The 20,748-nt window shown below is 41.1% G+C and overlaps 2 protein-coding genes across 5 annotated transcripts in view; both read left to right on the forward strand.

The window, feature by feature from the left end:
• Window positions 1–9,255: 9,255 nt before the first annotated feature.
• On the forward strand, window positions 9,256–17,184 carry sp1 (sp1 transcription factor). Of its 2 annotated transcripts, none has more exons than XM_034302174.2 (7): window positions 9,256–9,490; window positions 10,304–10,374; window positions 13,427–14,642; window positions 15,379–15,508; window positions 15,731–15,924; window positions 16,347–16,601; window positions 16,719–17,184. In XM_034302174.2, exons 1-6 carry the CDS (start codon window positions 9,484–9,486, stop codon window positions 16,589–16,591), a joined length of 1,863 nt encoding a protein of 620 aa, XP_034158065.1. In that variant the 5' UTR covers window positions 9,256–9,483; the 3' UTR covers window positions 16,592–16,601; window positions 16,719–17,184. The 2 variants fall into 2 exon arrangements, with proteins under 2 accessions (XP_034158065.1, XP_034158066.1); XM_034302175.2 differs by lacking the exon at window positions 9,256–9,490 and adding an exon at window positions 9,523–9,694.
• A 2,898-nt stretch (window positions 17,185–20,082) lies between these two features.
• vps72a (vacuolar protein sorting 72 homolog a) overlaps window positions 20,083–20,748 on the forward strand; it is a 7,734-nt gene continuing 7,068 nt past the window's right edge. For all 3 annotated transcript variants that reach the window (XM_053227260.1, XM_053227261.1, XM_053227262.1), the window contains exon 1: window positions 20,083–20,511. In XM_053227260.1, coding sequence (XP_053083235.1) covers window positions 20,395–20,511 — 117 coding nt within the window. In that variant the 5' untranslated portion in view covers window positions 20,083–20,394. The remainder of the gene's footprint in view (window positions 20,512–20,748) is intronic.

The following is a 20,748-nucleotide window of genomic DNA, read 5'->3' on the forward strand; positions in this document are numbered from 1 at the left end:
GTATATCAGTATATCAGTATGTCAGTATATCAATATCTCAGTATATCAGTATGTTAGTATCTGAGTATGTCAGTATCTCAGTATGTCAGTATCTCACTATCTCAGTATGTCAGAATATGAGTATCTCAGTATATCAGTATCTCAGTATGTCAGTATCTCAGTATGTCAGTATCTCAGTATATCAGCATATCAGTATATCAGTATCTCAGTATATCATTATGTCAGTATGTCAGTATCTCAGTATCTCAGTATATCAGTATGTCAGTATGTGAGTATATCAGTATATCAGGATGTCAGTATCTGAGTATGTGAGTATCTCAGTATCTCAGTATGTCAGTATCTCAGTATGTCAGTATCTCAGTATATCAGTATGTCAGGATATGAGTATCTCAGTATATCAGTATCTCAGTATGTCAGTATCTCAGTATGTCAGTATCTCAGTATATCAGCATATCAGTATATCAGTATCTCAGTATATCATTATGTCAGTATCTCAGTATATCAGTATGTCAGTATGTGAGTATGTGAGTATCTCAGTATCTCAGTATGTCAGTATCTCAGTATCTCAGTATGTGAGTATCTCAGTATATCAGTATGTCAGTATATCAATATCTCAGTATATCAGTATGTTAGTATCTGAGTATGTCAGTATCTCAGTATGTCAGTATCTCACTATCTCAGTATGTCAGAATATGAGTATCTCAGTATATCAGTATCTCAGTATGTCAGTATCTCAGTATGTCAGTATCTCAGTATATCAGTATGTCAGGATATGAGTATCTCAGTATATCAGTATCTCAGTATGTCAGTATCTCAGTATATCAGTATGTCAGGATATGAGTATCTCAGTATATCAGTATCTCAGTATATCAATATCTCAGTATATCAGTATGTTAGGATATGAGTATCTCAGTATATCAGTATCTCAGTATATCAATATCTCAGTATATCAGTATGTTAGTATCTGAGTATGTCAGTATCTCAGTATGTCAGTATCTCACTATCTCAGTATGTCAGAATATGAGTATCTCAGTATATCAGTATCTCAGTATGTCAGTATCTCAGTATGTCAGTATCTCAGTATATCAGTATGTCAGGATATGAGTATCTCAGTATATCAGTATCTCAGTATGTCAGTATCTCAGTATGTCAGTATCTCAGTATATCAGCATATCAGTATATCAGTATCTCAGTATATCATTATGTCAGTATGTCAGTATCTCAGTATCTCAGTAAAGCAGCATATCAGTATCTCAGTATATCAGTATGTCAGTATCTCAGTATCTCAGTATGTCAGTATGTCAGTATATCAGTATGTCAGTATCTCAGTATCTCAGTATGTCAGTATCTCAGTATATCAGTATATCAGTATATCAGTATCTCAGTATGTCAGTATGTCAGTATCTCAGTATATCAGTATGTCAGTATCTCAGTATATCAGTATGTGAGTATATCAGTATTTCAGTATATCAGTATCTCAGTATATCAGTATCTCAGTATGTCAGTATATCAGTATGTCAGTATGTGAGTATATCAGTATCTCAGTATATCAGTATGTTAGTATCTCAGTATATCAGTATGTCAGTATATCAGTATATCAGTATATCAGTATATCAGTATCTCAGTATATCAGTATGTCAGTATGTGAGTATATCAGTATCTCAGTATATCAGTATCTCAGTATGTCAGTATGTCAGTATGTCAGTATCTCAGTATATCAGTATGTCAGTATATCAGTATCTCAGTATATCAGTATGTTAGTATCTGAGTATGTCAGTATCTCAGTATGTCAGTATCTCAGTATGTCAGTATCTCAGTATATCAGTATATCAGTATCTCAGTATATCAGTATCTCAGTCAGTATCTGAGAATGTGAGTATGTGAGTATCTCAGTATGTCAGTATGTCAGTATCTCAGTATATCAGTATGTCAGTATATCAGTATCTCAGTCAGTATCTGAGTATGTGAGTATGTGAGTATCTCAGTATGTCAGTATGTCAGTATGTCAGTATGTCAGTATCTCAGTATATCAGTATGTCAGTATATCAGTATCTCAGTATATCAGTATGTTAGTATCTGAGTATCTCACTATCTCAGTATGTCAGAATATGAGTATCTCAGTATATCAGTATCTCAGTATGTCAGTATCTCAGTATGTCAGTATCTCAGTATATCAGCATATCAGTATATCAGTATCTCAGTATATCATTATGTCACTATGTCAGTATCTCAGTATCTCAGTATATCAGTATGTCAGTATGTGAGTATGTGAGTATCTCAGTATCTCAGTATGTCAGTATCTCAGTATCTCAGTATGTGAGTATCTCAGTATATCAGTATGTCAGTATCCGAGTATGTGAGAATCTCAGTATGTCAGTATCTCAGTATGTCAGTATATCAGTATATCAGTATGTCAGTATATCAGTATCTCAGTATGTCAGTATCCGATTATGTGGGAATCTCAGTATGTCAGTATCTCAGTATGTCAGTATATCAGTATCTCAGTATATCAGTATGTCAGTATGTCAGTATCTCAGTATCTCAGTATGTCAGTATATCAGTATCTCAGTAGCTCAGTATGTCAGTATATCAATATATCAGTATGTCAGTATCTCAGTATGTCAGTATATCAGTATGTCAGTATCTCAGTATGTGAGTATCTCAGTATGTCAGTATATCAGTAGCTCAGTATATCAGTAGCTCAGTATATCAGTATATCAGTATGTCAGTATATCAGTATGTCAGTATCTCAGTATATCAGTATCTCAGTATGTCAGTATATCAGTGTCTCAGTATGTCAGTACCTCAGTATATCAGTATGTCAGTATATCAGTATCTCAGTATATCAGTAGCTCAGTATATCAGTATATCAGTATCTCAGTATATCAGTAGCTCAGTATATCAGTATGTCAGTATCTCAGTATGTCAGTATGTCAGTATATCAGTATGTCAGTATATCAGTATATCAGTAGCTCAGTATCTCAGTATGTCAGTATCTCAGTATCTCAGTATATCAGTATCTCAGTATGTCATTAGCTCAGTATATCAGTATCTCACTATCTCAGTATGTCAGTATATCAGTATCGCAGTATCTCAGTATATCAGTATGTCAGTATATCAGTATATCAGTATCTCAGTATGTCAGTAGCTCAGTTTATCAGTATCTCAGTATATCAGTATGTCAATATATCAGTAGCTCAGTATATCAGTATGTCAGTATCTCAGTATGTCAGTATGTGAGTATGTCAGTATCTCAGTATCTCAGTATCTCAGTATCTCAGTATGTCAGTATGTCAGTATCTCAGTATATCAGTAGCTCAGTATGACAGTATGTGAGTATATCAGTATCTCAGTATGTCAGTATGTCAGTATCTCAGTATATCAGTAGCTCAGTATCTCAGTATATCAGTATCTCAGTATGTCAGTATATCAGTATCTCAGTATCTCAGTATCTCAGTATATCAGTATGTCAGTATGTCAGTATATCAGTATCTCAGTATATCAGTAGCTCAGTATATCAGTATGTCAGTATGTCAGTATCTCAGTATATCAGTAGCTCAGTATCTCAGTATATCAGTATGTCAGTATCTCAGTATGTCAGTATCTCAGTATGTCAGTATGTGAGTATATCAGTATCTCAGTATCTCAGTATGTCAGTATGTCAGTATCTCAGTATATCAGTAGCTCAGTATCTCAGTATATCAGTATGTCAGTATCTCAGTATATCAGTATCTCAGTATGTGAGTATATCAGTATCTCAGTATGTCAGTAGCTCAGTATATCAGTATCTCACTATCTCAGTATGTCAGTATCTCAGTATCTCAGTATGTCAGTATCTCAGTATATCAGTATGTCAGGATATCAGTATCTCAGTATATCAGTATATCAGTATATCAGTATCTCAGTATATCAGTATGTCAGGATATCAGTATCTCAGTATCTCAGTATGTCAGGATATAAGTATCTCAGTATCTCAGTATCTCAGTATCTCAGTATCTCAGTATATCAGTATCTCAGTATATCAGTATGTCAGTATCCGAGTATGCGAGAATCTCAGTATGTCAGTATCTCAGTATGTCAGTATCTCAGTATGTCAGTATATCAGTATGTCAGTATATCAGTATCTCAGTATGTCAGTATCCGAGTATGTGGGAATCTCAGTATGTCAGTATCTCAGTATGTCAGTATATCAGTATCTCAGTATATCAGTATGTCAGTATGTCAGTATCTCAGTATGTCAGTATGTCAGTATGTCAGTATATCAGTATCTCAGTAGCTCAGTATGTCAGTATATCAGTATATCAGTATGTCAGTATCTCAGTATGTCAGTATATCAGTATATCAGTATGTCAGTATCTCAGTATGTGAGTCTCTCAGTATGTCAGTATATCAGTATATCAGTAGCTCAGTATATCAGTATATCAGTATGTCAGTATATCAGTATCTCAGTATATCAGTAGCTCAGTATATCAGTATATCAGTATCTCAGTATATCAGTAGCTCAGTATATCAGTATGTCAGTATATCAGTATGTCAGTATATCAGTATGTCAGTATATCAGTATCTCAGTATATCAGTATGTCAGTATCTGAGTATGTGAGTATGTCAGTATCTCAGTATATCAGTATGTCAGTATGTCAGTATATCAGTATGTCAGTATCTCAGTATGTGAGTATCTCAGTATGTCAGTATATCAGTATCTCAGTATGTCAGTATATCAGTATCTCAGTATGTCAGTATCTCAGTATGTCAGTATATCAGTATCTCAGTATGTCAGTAGCTCAGTATATCAGTATGTCAGTATCTCACTATCTCAGTATGTCAGTATGTGAGTATATCAGTATCTCAGTATGTCAGTATCTCAGTATCTCAGTATATCAGTATGTCAGTATGTCAGTATGTCAGTATATCAGTATCTCAGTATGTCAGTAGCTCAGTATATCAGTATCTCAGTATATCAGTATGTCAATATATCAGTAGCTCAGTATATCAGTATGTCAGTATCTCAGTATGTCAGTATCTCAGTATGTCAGTATCTCAGTATCTCAGTATATCAGTATGTCAGGATATCAGTATCTCAGTATATCAGTATATCAGTATCTCAGTATATCAGTATGTCAGGATATCAGTATCTCAGTATCTCAGTATGTCAGGATATCAGTATCTCAGTATATCAGTATGTCAGTATATCAGTATATCAGTATCTCAGTATGTTAGTATCTGAGTATGTCAGTATCTCAGTATGTCAGTATCTCAGTATATCAGTATATCAGTATCTCAGTATATCAGTATGTCAGTATATCAGTATCTCAGTCAGTATCTGAGTATGTGAGTATCTCAGTATGTCAGTATGTCAGTATCTCAGTATGTCAGTATGTCAGTATCTCAGTATCTTAGTATATCAGTATGTTAGTATCTGAGTATGTCAGTATCTCAGTATGTCAGTATCTCACTATCTCAGTATGTCAGAATATGAGTATCTCAGTATATCAGTATCTCAGTATGTCAGTATCTCAGTATGTCAGTATCTCAGTATATCAGTATGTCAGGATATGAGTATCTCAGTATGTCAGTATCTCAGTATGTCAGTATCTCAGTATGTCAGTATCTCAGTATATCAGCATATCAGTATATCAGTATCTCAGTATATCAGCATATCAGTATATCAGTATCTCAGTATATCAGTATGTCAGTATCTCAGTATCTCAGTATATCAGTATGTCAGTATGTGAGTATATCAGTATATCAGGATGTCAGTATCTGAGTATGTGAGTATCTCAGTATCTCAGTATGTCAGTATCTCAGTATGTGAGTATCTCAGTATATCAGTATGTCAGTATCCGAGTATGTGAGAATCTCAGTATCTCAGTATATCAGTATCTCAGTATCTCAGTATCTCAGTATATCAGTATCTCAGTATATCAGTATGTCAGTATCCGAGTATGCGAGAATCTCAGTATGTCAGTATCTCAGTATGTCAGTATCTCAGTATGTCAGTATATCAGTATGTCAGTATATCAGTATCTCAGTATGTCAGTATCCGAGTATGTGGGAATCTCAGTATGTCAGTATCTCAGTATGTCAGTATATCAGTATCTCAGTATATCAGTATGTCAGTATCTCAGTATGTCAGTATGTCAGTATATCAGTATCTCAGTAGCTCAGTATGTCAGTATATCAGTATATCAGTATGTCAGTATCTCAGTATGTCAGTATATCAGTATATCAGTATGTCAGTATCTCAGTATGTGAGTCTCTCAGTATGTCAGTATATCAGTATATCAGTAGCTCAGTATATCAGTATGTCAGTATATCAGTATCTCAGTATATCAGTAGCTCAGTATATCAGTATATCAGTATCTCAGTATATCAGTATGTCAGTATATCAGTATGTCAGTATATCAGTATGTCAGTATATCAGTATCTCAGTATATCAGTATGTCAGTATCTGAGTATGTGAGTATGTCAGTATCTCAGTATATCAGTATGTCAGTATATCAGTATGTCAGTATCTCAGTATGTGAGTATCTCAGTATGTCAGTATATCAGTATCTCAGTATGTCAGTATATCAGTATCTCAGTATGTCAGTAGCTCAGTATATCAGTATGTCAGTATCTCACTATCTCAGTATGTCAGTATGTGAGTATATCAGTATCTCAGTATGTCAGTATGTCAGTATCTCAGTATATCAGTAGCTAAGTATCTCAGTATGTCAGTATCTCAGTATATCAGTATCTCAGTATGTCATTAGCTCAGTATATCAGTATCTCACTATCTCAGTATGTCAGTATATCAGTATATCATTATCTCAGTATCTCAGTATATCAGTATGTCAGTATGTCAGTATGTCAGTATATCAGTATCTCAGTATGTCAGTAGCTCAGTATATCAGTATCTCAGTATATCAGTATGTCAATATATCAGTAGCTCAGTATCTCAGTATGTCAGTATCTCAGTATGTCAGTATCTCAGTATGTCAGTATCTCAGTATCTCAGTATGTCAGTATGTCAGTATCTCAGTAGCTCAGTATGTCAGTATGTGAGTATATCAGTATCTCAGTATGTCAGTATGTCAGTATCTCAGTATATCAGTAGCTCAGTATCTCAGTATATCAGTATCTCAGTATGTCAGTATGTGAGTATATCAGTATCTCAGTATCTCAGTATGTCAGTATCTCAGTATATCAGTATGTCAGTATCTCAGTATCTCAGTATATCAGTAGCTCAGTATATCAGTATGTCAGTATCTCAGTATGTCAGTATATCAGTATGTCAGTATCTGAGTATGTGAGTATGTCAGTATCTCAGTATATCAGTATGTCAGTATGTCAGTATATCAGTATGTCAGTATCTCAGTATGTCAGTATATCAGTATCTCAGTATGTCAGTATATTAGTATCTCAGTATGTCAGTATCTCAGTATGTCAGTATATCAGTATCTCAGTATGTCAGTAGCTCAGTATATCAGTATGTCAGTATCTCACTATCTCAGTATGTCAGTATGTGAGTATATCAGTATGTCAGTATGTCAGTATCTCAGTATATCAGTAGCTAAGTATCTCAGTATGTCAGTATCTCAGTATATCAGTATATCAGTATCTCAGTATGTCATTAGCTCAGTATATCAGTATCTCACTATCTCAGTATCTCAGTATATCAGTATATCAGTATCTCAGTATATCAGTATGTCAGTATGTCAGTATCTCAGTATGTCAGTAGCTCAGTATATCAGTATCTCAGTATATCAGTATGTCAATATATCAGTAGCTCAGTATATCAGTATGTCAGTATCTCAGTATGTCAGTATGTGAGTATGTCAGTATCTCAGTATCTCAGTATGTCAGTATGTCAGTATCTCAGTATATCAGTAGCTCAGTATGTCAGTATGTGAGTATATCAGTATCTCAGTATGTCAGTATCTCAGTATATCAGTAGCTCAGTATCTCAGTATATCAGTATCTCAGTATGTCAGTATGTGAGTATATCAGTATCTCAGTATCTCAGTATGTCAGTATCTCAGTATATCAGTAGCTCAGTATCTCAGTATATCAGTATGTCAGTATCTCAGTATATCAGTATCTCAGTATGTGAGTATATCAGTATCTCAGTATGTCAGTAGCTCAGTATATGAGTATATCAGTATCTCACTATCTCAGTATGTCAGTATCTCAGTATATCAGTATATCAGTATCTCAGTATATCAGTATATCAGTATCTCAGTATATCAGTATGTCAGGATATCAGTATCTCAGTATATCAGTATGTCAGTAGCTCAGTATATCAGTATGTCAGTATCTCAGTATGTCAGTATCTCAGTATGTCAGTATGTGAGTATATCAGTATCTCAGTATCTCAGTATGTCAGTATGTCAGTATCTCAGTATATCAGTAGCTCAGTATATCAGTATATCAGTATGTCAGTATCTCAGTATATCAGTATCTCAGTATGTGAGTATATCAGTATCTCAGTATGTCAGTAGCTCAGTATATCAGTATCTCACTATCTCAGTATGTCAGTATATCAGTATCTCAGTATATCAGTATGTCAGTATGTCAGTATGTCAGTATATCAGTATATCAGTATCTCAGTATGTCAGTATCTCAGTATATCAGTATATCAGTATGTCAGTATATCAGTATGTCAATATATCAGTATCTCAGTATCTCAGTATGTCAGAATCTCAGTATGTCAGTATCTCAGTATGTCAGTATGTCAGTATATCAGTATATCAGTATATCAGTATGAGGTCATAGGATGTTTTAAGTCCATTATAAATTACATTATAATTAAATTGGGTTAGAATGTTCTGAATAATAGGTGCTCTTTCTTAGCCAACTCTATCACACCAGACTCCCTTTTCTTCAAATACATTTGGATGTCACTCATAAAACAGTACAAAAAAAGCCCTTAAGATTTTAGCAGTCTGCTCAGAGTATAATGTTTTCGTTTAAACCATTAGTAACAAATGTAAATTAATTAATCTGTTAATTAATTAATTAATTGGCTTATCTATCTGTTTATTTATTTATTTAGAATGAATATATTTTGACTCATTGTGTATTTAATGTATGTTTGAGTTATATTTGAATAATTATTAGTAGAATATATCACTCTGATCTGTACCTGTTGCTTAAATGTAATAAAAATAAAGTTTGGGGGAAAACCTCTCTCCCGCCTTTTTCCGCTTGGACACGCCCCTTCCCCCATCTGAGCCCTAGCCGCGAGGGCTCTCACATCTACCGATTTACAAATCATACCGACCGGAACACTGCACTAGCACAGTAAATATAGATCTCATGCTATGGGCCGACAGGAGTAGAAGGAGCTCAAATCGAACATTCTAATTGGCTAGATAATCCCCAGAAAGCGTTCTGATTGGCTGATTTCCTCTGCGTCTGGCTGTCAGTCATCGCCCTTTAGCAAGTTCGGTTGAATTGTTGGAAGTTTTTGTAAAGCAGCTTGAGAAACTCCTTCCGTCTAAAATGAGTGGTGAGTTTAACTTCTGCCTTTACTAACTTCATTTTTATCAACTTCAGGCGATCGTTAGTTGCCTAAAGTACCGATGACTGTGAAATAAAGAGTTCTGAGGAATCCTGCGCGTGCTGATGAAGTTTGTGCGCGTGGGATTCGGTTCCTGCTGAACTGGTCGAGCGGCTCAGTGCAGTTGGAGTTAGCATTCGGCTAACAGCGCCTGTGAGGAAACTTTAACCAAACTGCCTGAAACAGCTTCCCTCACAGACAGCAGCGTTTATTCTCCTCCTGTACACTCACAGGCAGAAGCTCCCTGCTAGCCAGCCTCTCACTGAGCTCCGAGCTCCGAGCACTGAGGGCAGAGTGCCTGGGGTCCTGTCAGGGCCAATGACTAGCTTTAGTTAGCTTTAGTTAGCTTTAGTTAGCGATAGTTAGCTTTAGTTAGCATTAGTTAGCATTAGTTAGCATTAGTTAGGTAGTTAGCTGTAGGAATCACACTGATAAAGTTTCAGATCTGTTGCAGAATTATGTTTCTCTCTGATAACAAAAAGTTATTTTAATATTTATTCCATAAAATACACCAGAATTGAGGAAGTGTATAATGCAGTTATATTATATGGTTATTTTACTTGTTAAACATAAAGACAGTATGTGTGTGTGTGTACATATGTATATGTATGTATATATATATGTATATATATATGTATATATATATATATATATATATATATATATATATATAAATGTAAAGGTAGTGGTTAATGTCAGAAGGCTGATGGAAATCTCAGATCTTATGTTTGGAGTTTCACTTTCAGTTTATTCTCTCCTCAGATCAGAGTGAGATGACCACTTTGGGGGAAAATGATGGAGAATCTCTTAATAAAGCCAACAGTTCAGGACACGTAAGTGTGTGTGTGTATCCGTGTGTGTGTGTATCCGTGTGTGCGTCTGTCTTTCTGTGTGTGTGCGTGTAGGTCTCTGTGTGTGTGTGTGTGTGTGTGTATGTAGGTCTGTGCGTGTGTGTGTGTGTGCGTCTGTGTGTGCGTCTGTGTGTGCGTCTGTGTGTGCGTCTGTGTGTGCGTCTGTGTGTGCGTCTTTGTGTGTGTGTGCGTCTGTGTGTGCGTGTGCGTGTGTGTGTGTGCGTGTGTGTGTGTGTGTGTGTGCGTGTGTGCGCGTGTGCGTGTGCGTGTGTGCGTCTGTGTGTGTGTGTGTGTAGGTCTGTGTGTGTGCGCGTGTCTGAGTTTTTACACACGTCCTCACTGCCGCGTCCTCACTGCCGCGTCCTCACTGCCGCTCCCTCACTGCCGCGTCCTCACTGCCGCTCCCTCACTGCCGCGTCCTCACTGCCGCTCCCTCACTGCCGCGTCCTCACTGCCGCTCCCTCACTGCCGCTCCCTCACTCCCGCTCCCTCACTGCCGCTCCCTCACTGCCGCTCCCTCACTCCCGCTCCCTCACTGCCGCTCCCTCACTGCCGCTCCCTCACTGCCGCGTCCTCACTGCCGCTCCCTCACTGCCGCTCCCTCACTGCCGCGTCCTCACTGCCGCGTCCTCACTGCCGCGTCCTCACTGCCGCGTCCTCACTGCCGCTCCCTCACTGCCGCGTCCTCACGCGTCCTCACGGCCGCGTCCTCACCGCCGCTCCCTCACTGCCGGGTTCTCACCGCCGGGTTCTCACCGCCGCTCCCTCACTGCCGGGTTCTCACTGCCGCGTCCTCACTACACGGATTAGCAGTAGCATGGTGTCGCAGGCGGAGCACTGTGGGTTAAACGTCTCGGACCGCTTCACTCTGGCACGCTGACCTGCCTGTACTGGCATGGGGATGTTTCTAATGGAGATGATAAACACTCTGGAGAAACGCCTGCTTCTGTAACTCACAGACCTTTTACACCACTGAGGCCTGACGTCACTGACTCCCAATGTAGCTCCGCCCACTCCAGTTAAAAATGTAGAAATCTATAATCTATAAATTAAAGTTTTTCTCCAGCAAACACTCCATCGTTCCGCCTCCTCCGTTCCATATCCATTTCCCATAAACAGCATCACTACCTCTCACTCATCACCTATCAGGCAATTCTTTTACAAGGTGTGTTTGACAGGTGTTTGGTTCGGGCAGTGTTATAGGAGGTGTGTGTTTGACAGGTGTTTGGTTCGGGCAGTGTTATAGGAGGTGTGTGTTTGACAGGTGTTTGGTTCGGGCAGTGTTACAGGTGGTGTGTTTGACAGGTGTTTGGTTCGGGCAGTGTTATAGGAGGTGTGTGTTTGACAGGTGTTTGGTTCGGGCAGTGTTATAGGAGGTGTGTTTGACAGGTGTTTGGTTCGGGCAGTGTTATAGGTGGTGTGTGTTTGACAGGTGTTTGGTTCGGGCAGTGTTACAGGTGGTGTGTTTGACAGGTGTTTGGTTCGGGCAGTGTTATAGGAGGTGTGTGTTTGACAGGTGTTTGGTTCGGGCAGTGTTACAGGTGGTGTGTTTGACAGGTGTTTGGTTCGGGCAGTGTTATAGGTGGTGTGTGTTTGACAGGTGTTTGGTTCGGGCAGTGTTATAGGAGGTGTGTTTGACAGGTGTTTGGTTCGGGCATTGTTATAGGTGGTGTGTTTGACAGGTGTTTGGTTCGGGCAGTGTTATAGGAGGTGTGTTTGACAGGTGTTTGGTTCGGGCAGTGTTATAGGAGGTGTGTGTTTGACAGGTGTTTGGTTCGGGCAGTGTTATAGGTGGTGTGTGTTTGACAGGTGTTTGGTTCGGGCAGTGTTATAGGAGGTGTGTGTTTGACAGGTGTTTGGTTCGGGCAGTGTTATAGGAGGTGTGTTTGACAGGTGTTTGGTTCGGGCAGTGTTATAGGTGGTGTGTGTTTGACAGGTGTTTGGTTCGGGCAGTGTTATAGGAGGTGTGTTTGACAGGTGTTTGGTTCGGGCAGTGTTATAGGTGGTGTGTGTTTGACAGGTGTTTGGTTCGGGCAGTGTTATAGGAGGTGTGTTTGACAGGTGTTTGGTTCGGGCAGTGTTATAGGAGGTGTGTTTGACAGGTGTTTGGTTCGGGCAGTGTTATAGGTGGTGTGTGTTTGACAGGTGTTTGGTTCGGGCAGTGTTATAGGTGGTGTGTGTTTGACAGGTGTTTGGTTCGGGCAGTGTTATAGGAGGTGTGTTTGACAGGTGTTTGGTTCGGGCAGTGTTATAGGAGGTGTGTTTGACAGGTGTTTGGTTCGGGCAGTGTTATAGGTGGTGTGTGTTTGACAGGTGTTTGGTTCGGGCAGTGTTATAGGAGGTGTGTGTTTGACAGGTGTTTGGTTCGGGCAGTGTTATAGGAGGTGTGTGTTTGACAGGTGTTTGGTTCGGGCAGTGTTATAGGAGGTGTGTTTGACAGGTGTTTGGTTCGGGCAGTGATATAGGAGGTGTGTTTGACAGGTGTTTGGTTCGGGCAGTGTTATAGGAGGTGTGTTTGACAGGTGTTTGGTTCGGGCAGTGATATAGGAGGTGTGTTTGACAGGTGTTTGGTTTGGGCAGTGTTATAGGAGGTGTGTGTTTGACAGGTGTTTGGTTCGGGCAGTGTTATAGGAGGTGTGTGTTTGACAGGTGTTTGGTTCGGGCAGTGTTATAGGAGGTGTGTGTTTGACAGGTGTTTGGTTCGGGCAGTGATATAGGAGGTGTGTTTGACAGGTGTTTGGTTCGGGCAGTGTTATAGGAGGTGTGTTTGACAGGTGTTTGGTTCGGGCAGTGATATAGGAGGTGTGTTTGACAGGTGTTTGGTTCGGGCAGTGTTATAGGAGGTGTGTGTTTGACAGGTGTTTGGTTCGGGCAGTGTTATAGGAGGTGTGTTTGACAGGTGTTTGGTTCGGGCAGTGTTATAGGAGGTGTGTTTGACAGGTGTTTGGTTCGGGCAGTGTCCGTGTCATTAAGGTAATGTCTCTCACACTGTGTTTATTTACCCAGAACACTTTTCTCCGCTTTTTCTCTGCAGGAAACCCAGCAGCCGTCTCCTTTAGCCCTTTTGGCTGCCACGTGCAGTCGGATAGATGAAAACGACACACAGCAGGAAGCAGCTCAGATTGATGTAAACTCCGCTCAGATGTCTCAGAACGCTAACGGCTGGCAGATTATCCCTCAGATCATTCCTCAGTTAAACAGCGGCTGTGATAAAGGCATGTCTCAGAAGCCGGGCGGTGAGACGGAGCAGCAGCAGCAGCAGTTTGTTTTGTCTCCTACAGCGTTACAGGGTCAGCAGGTCCTCACGGCGCTGTCCGGGGTTTTACCCAATATTCAGTACCAGGTCATTCCTCAGTTTCACACTGTGGACGGACAGCAGCTCCAGTTCACGCAGGCTTCCCATGATGCTTCTGGAACAGGACAGATACAGCTTGTTTCATCAACCAATGGGAGCCAGCCTCTCCTTACTGCAGCAGCCAATCAGACTGCAGGAAGTGGAAACATCCTCACAGTTCCTGGAGTGATTCCTTTCCATAACCTCACACTGGGAAACTCAGTTCTGACCAATCAGACGCCATTTATTAACATGCCTTTAGCGCTCAATAACATCACTCTACTTCCTGTTAGCACAGGAGCCAGCACGGTGAAAAGTGATGAGGTGTCTAATGGAGCCAATCAGCAGCTTGTCCAAAGCCAACAGACAACAATAGCAGCAGTGTCCACATCAGAGTGTGTCAGCAGCACACACACTCTGAGCACACACACTCCCAGCTCATACACTGACGGTGTTTCAGCTCCGAACAGCGCTGTGACCGCCAACACGTTCCAGAACGTCACTGCAGGAATCTCAGTCCAGTCTGACGGTAGAGACGCACAGCAGATCCTTATCCAGCCTCAGCAGCTCCTTCAGGGAACGTCCACTTTGCCAACTGTCCAATCAGGAGCCATTCCTGCAGGTCATGTGATCACTGCGCACACTCTTCCTCAAGATGGCCTGCAGAACCTGCAGAACCTGCAGATCCAGTCGATCAATAACGGGCCGATCCTGCTGAGGACGGTTGGGCCGAACGGACAGGTCAGCTGGCAGACGCTTCAGCTGCAGAGTCCTGCTGGAGCTCAGATCACTGTGGCATCACTTCCTTCTGTGACATCACTTCCTGCACTCACTCAGCCTGGCACCATTAACCTGAACAGTGCTGGACTGCAGATGCATCAACTACAGGAAGTTCCGATCACCATCAACACTGCAGGTCAGCAGCATCATCAGCATCATCAGCATCATCATCTTACAGTGCTAGCTGAAACATGTCCATACCTCTGATATACCAGTGAAGCCTCCATAGATGTTGTGGGTTAGAATTAAGTCGTGCTCTGATGTCACTGTGAGTTTAACGGAGAAGCTGTCAGAGCATCGTCATGTTCATTATTACTGCTGATATTATGTTTTTATCACCACACAGAATGTCAGTAACATGTAAGTCTAAACTAATAACATGCCGAGTCCAACAGTGTGATACATTCGCTGCGTTTAAAAGAAAAACATTAACATATTAAAAACATATTAAATAAAAAATATTCACATATTAACAATTAATTTGTTTGCTTTCAGGGAAGTTAAAACTTTCACACAGCCTGAGAGTTGTAACTGCAGCTTCAGTCACCAGCATTACATTTGATTTGGTGTAAAATATTTTCTACAACATGCTGGGTGAATCCCAGCGTAGCTTCTGAATACTCTATAGAGAAACTAATACCAACATAAACGGGCATTGTAGTATTTAAATAATTCATGCTGGGCCTAGTGACGGTGAAGTGATGCACTGTGATCTGTTTTTACCTGCAGTGCACACACTCCATTCTTGCTCCTTTATTCACACTGGTTTTGTCCAGTTGATTTGTGTGTGTTGGATTGAATTTTCTTTGTAGGTTCTGCTGTGTTGTATAAAGTGTGTGTGTGTGTGTGTGTGTGTGTGTGTGTGTGTGTAGGTGATCAGGGAGCTGCAGGAGACGTCATGGACGACTCGATGTTGGATCAGAGTTTAGACACGACTCCGCCGAGTCGCCGCTCCCGCAGAGAAGCGTGCACATGTCCATACTGCAAGGATGGAGACGGACGGTAACACACACACACACACACACACACACACACACACACACACACACACACACACAGAGTTATGCAATACACCACCACCCATGTTCTGTTCATCTAGTGGCTGCCTACCTGGTGACCTTGGTTTAAGTGATCGTGATACTGTCTGCATGGAATATTGAGATACATCATCTGATTATTACCACATGCCTCTGTGTGTGTGTGTGTGTGTGTGTGTGTGTGCAGCACTGACCCCAGTAAGAAGAAGCAGCACATCTGCCACATCACAGGCTGTGGGAAGGTTTATGGGAAGACGTCACACCTGCGGGCGCACCTGCGCTGGCACTCGGGCGAGCGGCCGTTCGTCTGCAACTGGACTCACTGCGGAAAACGATTCACCCGCTCAGATGAGCTGCAGAGACACCGGCGCACACACACTGGTACACACACACACACATACACACACACACACACGACACAGGTCAAATTTGTCAGAGTGGGAAATAAGTTGGTAATTACTACTGATTAATCTCCAGGTGAGAAATTAATATTGGTGTTTAATTTGTCAGGTGAAATAACTTGTAATAACTTGTTATAATCTTGTTCCATTAGAGTGCACAGTCTGAGCAGCTGTGTGGTGTTGTGACCCAAACTGCTCCGTGTGGGTTATGTAGTTATGGGCAGCGTGGGCGGGCGGTGCGGCGTGGCGGAGGGCGGCGTGGGCGGGCGGTGCGGAGCGTGTCGTCTTTTCTCACCCCAACCGCCCCCCCCCCCCCCCCCCCCCCCACACACACACACACACACACACACACACACACACACACACACACACACACAGGTAACTGAATTTCTCTCTGTGTAGGGGAAAAGAGGTTTTCGTGTCCGGAGTGTCCAAAGCGTTTTATGCGCAGTGATCACCTGTCCAAACACATCCGTACTCACACGAAGAAGAAGCCGATGGGGAACCCTGAGAGTGGGCCGGACCAGACGATCATTACCATGGAGACGCTGTCACCGGATGGCATGGCGCGGTTGGCGAGCAGCGGCATCAATGTGGTGCAAGTGGGAGATATTCATCCCATTAACCTCAACACTAACGGCTTCTAAACACATCTAGGTGAGACACCAGGTGAGACATCACATCAACTGTTATTACTCTTATTTACCTGAAATTAACCTGTCTATTTCTCTCTCTCTCTCTCTCTCTCTCTCTCTGTGTCTCTCTGTCTCACAGGTTCCGATGGCTGTGATACAGTTGTATATGTTTTTCCTTTTTAAATACAACCCCTAAGCCATTAAGTAGTCATTTAGCCCTCATTAAGCCCTCATTAAGCCATTATGATGTCTCACGTTTGTCAGAGTGAATAATTTAAACACTTATTGCTTTGTTTTTGTATATAAATTATATTTTTCTAAACTCTGTGCCTTTGTGTTGTGTATGATTCATGCACAATCTTAAAATGTTTTATATCAAGTTGATTAACTAGCATGAGAGCTTACTGCTGTGTGTGTGTGTGTGTGTGTGTGCAGACATGAGCTAAACACACACTGATCACACACACTCTGTATCATGCTTATTCTCAATAAATCATCTTTCTGTAATTAAAGGTTGGTTAATCGATTACTGTCCATTTCTGCTGAGTCTGTGATGTCTGTACACACACACATGCTGTTGTGTCTATAATAAAATTCTATGTGAACTCCAGTCTTGATGTTTGTTCACCACTTCAGACATGGAAGGTTTTCTGAATTTACAAGTCATCACGCACAACACTGAAGTTTTTATTAATAATTTTCCGCCACATCATAGGGAAACGATGATGGTTCTGTCTGGGTTCAGCTCTCACTGTGTTCTAGTCTGTATAAGAGGCTCTATAATAGCCTCAGTCATTAGCTAACATAATCTCAGACTTCTGTGGTTCTCAGTTGCCTAGCAACAGCATTGTTACTGTTGCTGTGGCAATATTGTATCATATTCAGTCTATACCATATCGCTGTTATATACACTCCATAGAGTATCTGTGTCGTATACAGTCTATACCGTATCTCTGTGTCGTATACAGTCTATACCGTATCTCTGTGTCGTATACAGTCTATATCGTGTCGTATACAGTCTATACCGTATCTCCGTGTCGTATACAGTCTATACCGTATCTCCGTGTCGTATACAGTCTATACCGTATCTCCGTGTCTTATACAGTCTATACCGTATCTCCGTGTCGTATACAGTCTATACCGTATCTCCGTGTCGTATACAGTCTATACCGTATCTCCGTGTCGTATACAGTCTATATCGTGTCGTATACAGTCTATACCGTATCTCTGTGTCTTATACAGTCTATACCGTATTTCCGTGTAGTATACAGTCTACACCGTATCTCTGTGTCGTATACAGTCTATACCGCACCGCCGTGTCGTATACGGTCTATACCATACTGCCATGTCGTATACATTCTATACCGTATCACCGTATCACCGTATCGTATACAGTCTTTGCTGTATCAATTCAATTCAATTTTATTTGTATAGCACTTTTAACAGTGGACAGCAGCTTTACAGAAATAAATAGATTCAAATTAAATTAAAACAAAATAAATTGTAAATGTGTGAATTTATCCCTACTGGGTGAGCCACAGGTGACAGTGGCAAGAAAAAACTCCCTGAGACGATATGAGGAAGAAATCTTGAGAGGAACCAGTCTCAAAAGGGAACCCATCCTCATCTGGGTGATAATGGATAGTGCGATTATAAATAAACCCACTGTTATCCACTGTCCACTGATGGAGTCCTGAGTACGGAGAGCAGAAGGGGTCAGGATCACTGGCATCTCAGCAGTAGCATAAGTAGCTTGACAGAGAGAGAGAGAGAGAGAGAGAGAGAGAGAGAAAGAAAGATTGTTAGGTAAGCCTTTGCTCCGTAATGGTTAAGGACAATGTATTTGCGTGCAGAATGCAAGCAGGGACTCTGGCAAGACTAGCTATGACAGCATAACTAAAAGGGAGAGCCAGAAGCTAACACAGACATGAGGGAGTCCTGGGACATAAAGCAGCAGCCACTCCACCATCGACAAACCTGAGTGAACGCGTGAGAGTGGGGGGGCGACAGCATCCAAACATCCCAGTTCACCACAACACTCTATGCCTGTGAATCCTCCAGACCTGCTCCTGTACCTAAGAAAACTATTCACTGAAGGCTTGACTAAACAAATATGTTTTCAGCCTCGACTTAAACACTGAGACTGTGTCTGAGCCCCGAACACTAAGTGGAAGGCTGTTCCATAACTGTGGGGCTTTGTAAGAGAAAGCTCTACCCCCAGCTGTAGCCCACACTATTCGAGGTACCAACAAATAGCCTGCACCTTTTGATCTGAGTAGGCATGACGGATCATAAAAGACCAAAAGTTCGCTCAGGTACTGTGGCGCGAGACCATTTAGTGCTTTATAGATCAATAGTAGTATTTTATAATCAATACGAAATTTGATTGGGAGCCAGTGCAGTATATTTTTTTTTAACTTGTGGATAAGATAGGGGTGATGTGGTCATATCTTCTGGTTCTTGTAAGAACTCTGGCTGCTGCATTCTGGACTAACTGGAGCTTGTTTATGCTCCTACTGGAACATCCAGACAGTAAGGCATTACAATAATCCAACCTAGAGGTAACAAAAGCATGAACTAGTTTTTCTGCATCATGTAGTGACATTATATTTCATTATAATTACATTATAATTACAATAACATTATAATACTTCATGGCATTCCACAAGATGTTGGAAACATTCCTTTGAGATTCTGGTCCATGTTGACATGATTGCATCTTGCAATTCCTGCAGATTTTTCTTGTCATGTTCATGGAACCAGTTTGAGATGACTTTTGCTTTGTGACATGGTGCATTATCATTCTTCAGACCAGGCTACATTTCTCCAGTCTTCATCTGTTCAGTGATGGTGAGCCTGTGCCCACTGCAGCCTCAGCTTTCTGTTCCTGGGTGACAGAAGTGGAACCCGATGTGGTCTTCTGCTGTTGTACCTTTTCTGCCTCAACGTGTTGTGCATTCTGAGATGCTTTTCTGCTCACCACAATTGTACAGAGTTGTGGTGTCCAATTATCTGAGTTACTGTAACCTTTCTGTCAGCTCGAGCCAGTCTGGCCATTCTCTGCTGATCTCTCCCATCAACAAGGAGTTTCCGTCCACAGAGCTGCTGCTCACTGGATGTTTTTTCTTTATTTGCACCATTCTAAGTAAACTCTAGAGAATGTTGTGTGTGAAAATCGGCAGTTATAGAAATACTCAAACCAGCCTGTCTGGCACCAACAATTATGCCACGGTCACGATCGCTGAGATCACATTTCTCCCCACTCTGATGGTTGATGGGAACATTACCCGAAGCTGCTGGCTGAATCTGCATGGTTTTATACACTGCACCGCTGCCACATGATGGGCTGATTAGATAATTGCATGAATGAGTGTTCCTAATAAAGTGCTCAGTGAGTGTAAAACACATTTCTTCGTGGATGTCGTTTCATACCTGTGTACAAGTCATTTCCGCTCCACACGGTGGCGCCAGTCTCTTAGATTTGGAGTCGTAGATTTTTAACCTTTGACTCCGGAAGTAAATTTTCCGACAACAATACCGGACGCGTTGGTTGTTTGTGTCCCAGTTTCTTCACATTGTGTCTTTGTGACAGTAAAATAATTTTTAATAATCGCTTGTAGTGGATGTTCCCTTTAAAGTTTGTTTTTTTTTTGTGCCGGAAACTTGTTTTGCAGCAGGAATTTAATGCGTGTTTGTCTTCATTAGTCAGTTAGCTTAGCTTTCTTGTTTGTAGCTCGGAGGAGGCGCGAGTTTATGTAATTATTAGTCCATAATATCGGTGATTATTTTAGCGGAGATTAGATTCGGGTGTGAAGATGAGTTTAGCGAATAGCAGAGAGCAGAGAAGCACCGCCGGGAACCGGATGGCCAAAATCCTAGAAGCGGAGGAAGAGGACGAGTTTTACAAAACCACATACGGAGGATTTAATGATGTGAGTTTAATTCTCTTCTTTTCCTCAGTCTCTCTCTCTCTCTCTCTCTCTCTCTCTCCCCCTCAGTGTCTCTCTCTCTCTCTTTCTCAGTCTCTCTCTCTCTCCCTCAGTGTCTCTCTCTCTCTCTCTCTCTCTCTCTCTCAGTGTCTCTCTCTCTCTCTCTCTCAGTGTCTCTCTCTCTCTCTCTTTCTCAGTCTCTCTCTCTCTCTCTTTCTCAGTCTCTCTCTCTCTCTCTCT

Source organism: Pangasianodon hypophthalmus, chromosome 20, assembly GCF_027358585.1.
Source record: "Pangasianodon hypophthalmus isolate fPanHyp1 chromosome 20, fPanHyp1.pri, whole genome shotgun sequence".
Lineage (NCBI taxonomy): Eukaryota > Metazoa > Chordata > Actinopteri > Siluriformes > Pangasiidae > Pangasianodon > Pangasianodon hypophthalmus.

Coding starts and splice junctions, on each gene's coding strand:
- sp1 (XM_034302174.2), top strand. Junction 15,509..15,730: donor TGCAAGGATGGAGACGGACG/GTAACACACACA, acceptor GTGTGTGTGCAG/CACTGACCCCAGTAAGAAGA. Junction 15,925..16,346: donor ACACCGGCGCACACACACTG/GTACACACACAC, acceptor CTCTCTGTGTAG/GGGAAAAGAGGTTTTCGTGT.